Raw genomic sequence first — 6,373 nt, 5'->3', positions numbered from 1 at the left:
ACTCCAAGCCCTCGAGCAGAAATTCACCGATCTCCTCAAAGAACTTCCTCAATCCGATTTTACTAGGAAGCTCACCCTCTCCGAATTCTACCGAGTTCAACAAGCGACTTGTGGCGTTTACGACCCGCGAGCCTTCGACAAGGAGGACTTCACGAGAACTCAATTCGCGAAAGTGAAGGCGGAAAGTGAGGAGAAACGTTCCGACATGAACAGACGGATCGCGGAACAAGTCGGTCAACTCCCTTCTGCCGACAAATCGAAACCGCACAACTTCCGGCACCTTCCGCGTCGTCTCTGGCCGGAAAGAACCGACAACGCCGATCGAGGTCCAGGACGAACGGGAGAGGATGAGGCAGCGATGCAGTTGGATCGACCTGGAGGACCCGAGCAGCAAGAAGGAGGAGGAGGAGGAGCCGTCGTCGAGCATGAAGAAGGAGGAGGAGGAGGAGCCGTCGTCGAGCAAGAAGGAGGAGGAGGAGGAATTTCGCTCGACTCGCAGGCGGGAAAGGGAATGGAAGCAGAGGATCGAGGCGAAGGAGGGAACGACGGGAAGGATCAGGGTGAAACGGCGAACAAGGACGACAAGGACGATGAAGGCAAGGAGAACGTCAACGATTCGAACCGATCGAAGCCATTCCCTTTCTCCCGCAAGAAACTCGTTCCGCCTCGAACCAGCAAGGATAGAATCGACCTGAAACAACAGATTCAAGCCGAGATTGGTCGCGTTGACGACGACCACATCTTAAAGGAACCGCCTCGTCGTCCTTCAGAGCCTGAACCCTCGCGAGTCGAAGCTTCCGATTTCACAACGGTCGGAGCTCGTTTCATCACCGTTCAACGTCAACCTCAACGAGTGTTCCGTCGCTTGCGTTTGGCTGACAAGAAGGAGGACGAGGAACCTGGTGAGTTTGATCGTCTTCTTCAGGAAAACTCTGGTTTTTCCCCCGATCTTGACGTTTTCGATCTGTGAATAGGTCTCCCGCTCGAACTCGCCAATCTTGAACTTCACGAAGCTGCCACGATCGCCGGTGCCAAAGAGCTCGACGCGACTCATCGGGGTTTCAACGCTACGATCGCTTATCGTCTCGAACACCACCCTCTCCGATTTCTCGACCTCGATTGGGCTCAAGAATCCATCGATAATTTCTACGAAACGGTTGCTCGGGAACGTGTTGGAGGATTGGACAGGGCTAGTGAACCGTCGCGAACTGTACGTTATTTCGAGAACTTTCGCAAGTTATCGTATTCAAAGATCTGACTTCCTCCCGTGCATTCAGCGTTGGAAACAAGACGCTTACGAAGCTGTGCGAATAGATTTAGCTCGAACGGGAGAAGTCTACAGCGCCCCTACCGTCCAAACGAGATTGTCACCATCGCTCACCAATCTCTCCACGTCAACGTCGAATCTCTGGAAGGCGAAACTTGCAGGATTGACACCGATTCAAGATCTCGTCTCGTCTCTCCTTTCCTCGCCGGATCAAACTCTTACCCGGATCGAAACTCTCCTTCCCACGCTTTACCCTTCGTTCAATCGACTCACTCTCGTTCGCAGATCTGAAACGACAATCCTTCTCTGGAAAAGACTCGCGAAGGACGACAGTTTACCGAAACTTCTCGTCGAAGAAGCGACTGAATACATCGTTTCGTTCTCGACCCCCGACTGGGAAGATCGAAATCTCGTTCGACGTGCGCCCGACGGATCACCCCGACTTCTTGAAACTCCGTCTCAACAACGTCATCGCATCAAGCTGTCGCATCTCGCGAAAGAAGCGTTCGAAGCGATTTGTACGCAACCGAAACTCAACGAGACCGAGATTCTTCGCCTCGCTCAAAACGACATCAACGACGCCGCGAACGGATTCCTCAACATCCTTAAACACCTCGCTTGGCTCTTACCTCTCTCCTTCAGTCTCTTCCTCGGTCAAGCAATCGTCGAATCAGGAGTTTTGGAACCCCCTCGAGTAATGCCAGGGCGAAGAGCCAAGCGCCGTGGTCCTGCCCCGCCTGCTCCTCCCACAATGGAAGAAGTCTTCCCCCAACATGTCGACTCGTCAAGACCGATCAAGGAGTACTTTAAGAGTTTCGCTGGGACAGCCGACTTGAAGAAATCGGTAAAGGGTTTCAAATTCATGACTCTCGCTCTTGCCGGTACGATATCGCATGTTCGTCCAAGTATCTCTCTCGCTCTCTCATCGCTGTACGATAACTGATCAATCGTCGCTCGTTCACAGAAGTTCAACGCGAAATCATTCCACTTCACCCACACTACCGCATATTTCTACTCTTGTCCTGGCGAAGGGAATCATCCCGATCCGAATCCTCCTCTTCTCTATGCTCTCCGAAATCTCCAAGCGAACGAAAAAGAGCAAATGAGACGGTTGAAAGCAGCCTCCGACGATCGGGATCGAGAACGTCGAGAAGATGTAATCATGAACGACGAACCCGAATTCGCGGCTGCTGACGACGGAGAAGTCTACTTCGCTTCCGACAACAACGACGATGACGATGACCTCGACAAGAACGTCGAAAACCTCTCTCGTTTCGCTCCCTCTCGTTACGCCTCAGATCACATGAAACGCCTCGATCAACGGACTCGACGATCGAAAGATGTCACCAAGTCGACTCGAGGTGAACGTTCTGAAGATTTCGCTCATCTCCGCTCCTCCGATCTCGCCCTCGACCCTGAACCGTCCCCTCCTCAAAGCTCTTCCGATTCCTCCAATTCATCGACTTCTCCTTCTCCCACTCCGGATCCCACGAACGACTCGAGTCGTCGCTTCTCAGGACGTAGGATCAACGGCCTTCACGGACTTCTTCCCGCCGAACGAGTTGCGGCGATTCGAACATCATACCCGAATCGACCCTTCTCCGAAGCACTCGCCTCCTGCGCCTTCTTCGATATCGCTCAAACGGAGAAAAACCAATACGGACGAGACGGCGAATGGATCGAGTTCGAGTTGAACGAAGAACGAGTCAAGAAAGTTTGCGACACCGTTCAAACGTTCTACGAGACAGTCGTCGCCGCTCCAAATCGAACTGAACGTCTCTCTACCCTCACTCACCTTCGCGCCGACATTCTCACCCTCCTCTTCAAAGTTGATCGACCTGGTACTTTCGTTCCTTGGGTTTACACCGTCACTCCATGGTCGATCAACATCGTTTACATCGACCCTCGATTCGTGAAGAACGTCCCGAGTGAGTCAAACTCTTCTTTCGTTTTCATCAATGACGACGAAACTGACGAGTTTTCGTTTTCACCAGAATCGAACAACTTCATTAATCTCGTCGAGTCTATTTGCTTTCAATCGAACACCTACAACCGATTCTTCCCCGAGAGGGTGAAAGAAGCCGTGAAGACACGTCTCGCTCCCTGGGAACGCACAAAAGTATCGGAGCTGAAACCCAAGGGGAAACACGCGACTCCGGATCTCGAGTTACCGTTCAAGGAGGAGGAGAAAGAGGTACCGCGCTTCCTCGTTTGGGTCCAGGAGAGAAAACGTTGCGAATGGACCGCCGGTCGAAAACTCCATCCGGAAGATCAACGATCCTTCTCTCTCCGTCGCGCCGTCGAATACTTCCCCGTCGATCTCGCGTACAACGATTCCGATGGTTCCTCTCAACTCTGGAAACCGAAAGGAGAAATTGTTGAAGAATTCTACGCCAAGCTCAAATACGGAACGGAACGATTCCAATGGGAGATGAGTCAGGCGGCCGCCTCCGACCCGAAGGTGACGACCTGGATCTGCGCGAACGACCGAGGAGTCGTCTGTCAAGCCGCTCTTCGCCTCTTCTGTCCTGCGACCGGTGAGGCATACTTCGACCTCTGGAGGAGAGGACGACACGTCGCCGAAGGATCGACTCGTTCGAAGGTAGGAGGTGAATTGGAGGAGCTCGATGGTACTGTTGAACGCGACAAGTTGTGCAGTAAGTCCTTTTTCCCGTTCGTGCACATTGTTTCCGTCTGACGAGAAATTGTCGAGGAAACAGGAGACCTGAACGGACGTGAGCAACTATTCTCGTTCAGTGCTATCGAAAGAAGCGATTTGATACTGACTCTCTCTGCTTCGTTGTTGGTCATGACTCGACGACAGAATTCGCAAACGAGAACCTCGGAGGTACGTTTCGCTCTTTTCCTTTCAGATCTTCTTCGACAACGTGCTGACGACGGTTGCGGTGTCTCTCGAGCAGCGCGTGAGAGCCTCAAGGAGTTCAACGAACGAAACCCCGAATCGCAAATCGCTCCTAGTTTCGCTCGTTCAACTATTCGCGAAACTTTCACCTTCGAACGATCGCAAGTCGAGAAGAGCGAGATTAGGAGGAATGTCGCTCTCGAATTCAAATCTCTGCTCCCTCCTCGAAAAGATCACCGTTATCGTTTCATCGTTCTCGACGGAGCTGAGAAACTTCCCATTTCAAAAGGACGACATGGAGCGACAAAGGATCAGGCTTACATGACAGCTCTCCTCGAAGCTGCTAGCGCTCGAAAAGATGTTGAACTTGTTCACTTTGCCCTCCATGAGCATTTCACATCTCAGACTTGCTGTTTCTGTTTGCGTCCCAAGTATGTCTTTTCTCGTTCTTGTCGGTTCTACCTTCACTCACTGACATTAACGACACGTCTGCGCAGTATCTTTCACCCCCACGATGTCGATACCGGAGCCGAAATCGGACGACTTTCATGTTGTCCCGATTGTTGGGAGATTTTCCATCGTGACGAAGGAGCGAGTCGTCTTCTCATGGTCGGCGCTTTCCTCGGAGCGAAAACCGGCTATCACCCTTTCTCGCCCGACGACGAAGTCGAGATCTTCCATCGCGACGTGAGAGGAATCAAGACGGAAGAAGCGGAAAAGAAGGAGGAGGACAATGACGACGACGACAACAGAGGGAATGACGACCAAGGAGTTCGACGACCTCGAAAGAACGACCGCAAAGCGTTCGCTCGTTATCACGAGGCGAAATGGTTAATCGAACAAGATCGCGCGTTTGCTCGAGCCGCCCTCGATTCGACTCCCGACTCTGACGATATCGAAGTCAAGAAAATTCGTGAACGTCTCTTGAAAGATCTCAACGCCGAGGACTTGATCAACACGAGACTCGTGAACCGCCAGGAGAAGAAGAAGGAGAAGGAAGTGTGAGAACCCTTTTCGTTTTTCTCGATCTTCCGGATTCGTTTCGAATGCAAGCTGATACAAGCCCGTCCCTGCACTTGCAGTTCTCGCACTGAACCAGTGAACCTGGACGATCCTGGGAAAAAGAAGGAAGTTCAACAGCTCCTCGCGAGTATCGGAATGGGTTTTTAGATTGACTTGATCTGTCTTCACCGTCCCTTGTCTAGCTCGCAACTTAGGTTTGATTCCCGGTCTCTCGCAATTTGAGTTGGCGAGAGTAAGATGGACTCTTCATTCGTTCGCGGTAAAGTAAGGGAAACGAAAGATGTCCCGAACTGAGCGAAAGGGGCGAGCGAGTATTTTCTCTCCTCTCGTCTTCACTCGCTCGTCGCTACTTCAACACAACATGAACAAGAAACTCGACTGGGCGCATCAACGAGACTCGTATCTCCTTAGAACTCACTTCACACCACGAGAATGTCAAAACATCCAAGTCGTAAACTCGCTCTCGAAATACATCTGTCACAAAAGATCTGATCCTCGTGAGTCTCTCTACTCACTCGATGGATACAAGAGAGGACGGTGTGCTGACCGAGACGAGTACACAGTCAAAGAAGGAGAAGATTCTGAGACTCGATCGAAGGAGGTTGGATGGTTGCTCAATTTGGGTCAGAAGCTCATCACGAGGCGTACGAAACTGTCCTCTGCTCGTGATATCCAAACTTACAACTCAGTCAGTCCCATTTCCGAGTGGATTTACCCGCGCTGCGCTGACTTTGAACTTTCTCAGATCAATCGACCTCGGGACTTCGAGTTGGAGGAAATGTTGTTGCATGGCGGGTTGGAGGAGACAGTGGGTACGTATGAACCCTACACAGCTGTTTCCGCTAAAGCTTCAGGTTGCTGACCGTGATCGAGCGAACAGAGAAACTCAAACAGTCCCCCGAACACAGGTCGAAACAAGCTCTACTTATGGTACCGGGAATCGGTCAGTCTCTCTCTCTCTTTCTCTCTCCCTTCCACTCTCTCGGATTGAACTTACCGTCTTTGACATTCGGTATTCGGGCGAATAGGTCCCGACGAAGTGGCGGAACTTTCAGAAATCGGAATCTGTTCGGTTGACGATCTCAAGAATGAACTCTCCCTCTCGAACGTTCAAGCGCGAAGGTGGAGACCTCGAGACCGTAATCAGGAACTTGCGCAAGGAAGGTACTTCGAACAAGAGGAGAAACCCGAAACGTGAGCATAGAATCCCGGATCGCTTT

General features: G+C 51.7%; 2 protein-coding genes across 2 annotated transcripts; both read left to right on the top strand.

Annotated features, from left to right (window-relative positions):
- On the top strand, positions 1 to 5,300 carry JCM6883_005540 (uncharacterized protein; the record flags this gene model as incomplete). Its single annotated transcript, XM_076635671.1, has 10 exons — positions 1 to 902; positions 975 to 1,210; positions 1,278 to 2,162; positions 2,232 to 3,195; positions 3,262 to 3,924; positions 3,988 to 4,002; positions 4,092 to 4,115; positions 4,189 to 4,561; positions 4,628 to 5,131; positions 5,213 to 5,300. Coding segments are annotated over 10 exons (4,654 nt in total), but the record flags the coding sequence as incomplete, so codon positions are not given.
- A 214-nt stretch (positions 5,301 to 5,514) lies between these two features.
- On the top strand, positions 5,515 to 6,347 carry JCM6883_005539 (uncharacterized protein; the record flags this gene model as incomplete). Its single annotated transcript, XM_076635670.1, has 5 exons — positions 5,515 to 5,650; positions 5,717 to 5,841; positions 5,899 to 5,965; positions 6,034 to 6,096; positions 6,182 to 6,347. Coding segments are annotated over 5 exons (557 nt in total), but the record flags the coding sequence as incomplete, so codon positions are not given.
- Between the last annotated feature and the right edge of the window lie 26 nt (positions 6,348 to 6,373).

This window comes from Sporobolomyces salmoneus (assembly GCF_050403485.1).
Source record: "Sporobolomyces salmoneus JCM6883 DNA, S_salmoneus_JCM6883_v1_ctg136, whole genome shotgun sequence".
Classification (NCBI taxonomy): Eukaryota; Fungi; Basidiomycota; class Microbotryomycetes; order Sporidiobolales; family Sporidiobolaceae; genus Sporobolomyces; species Sporobolomyces salmoneus.
This window is presented reverse-complemented; position numbering and strand designations above follow the sequence as displayed.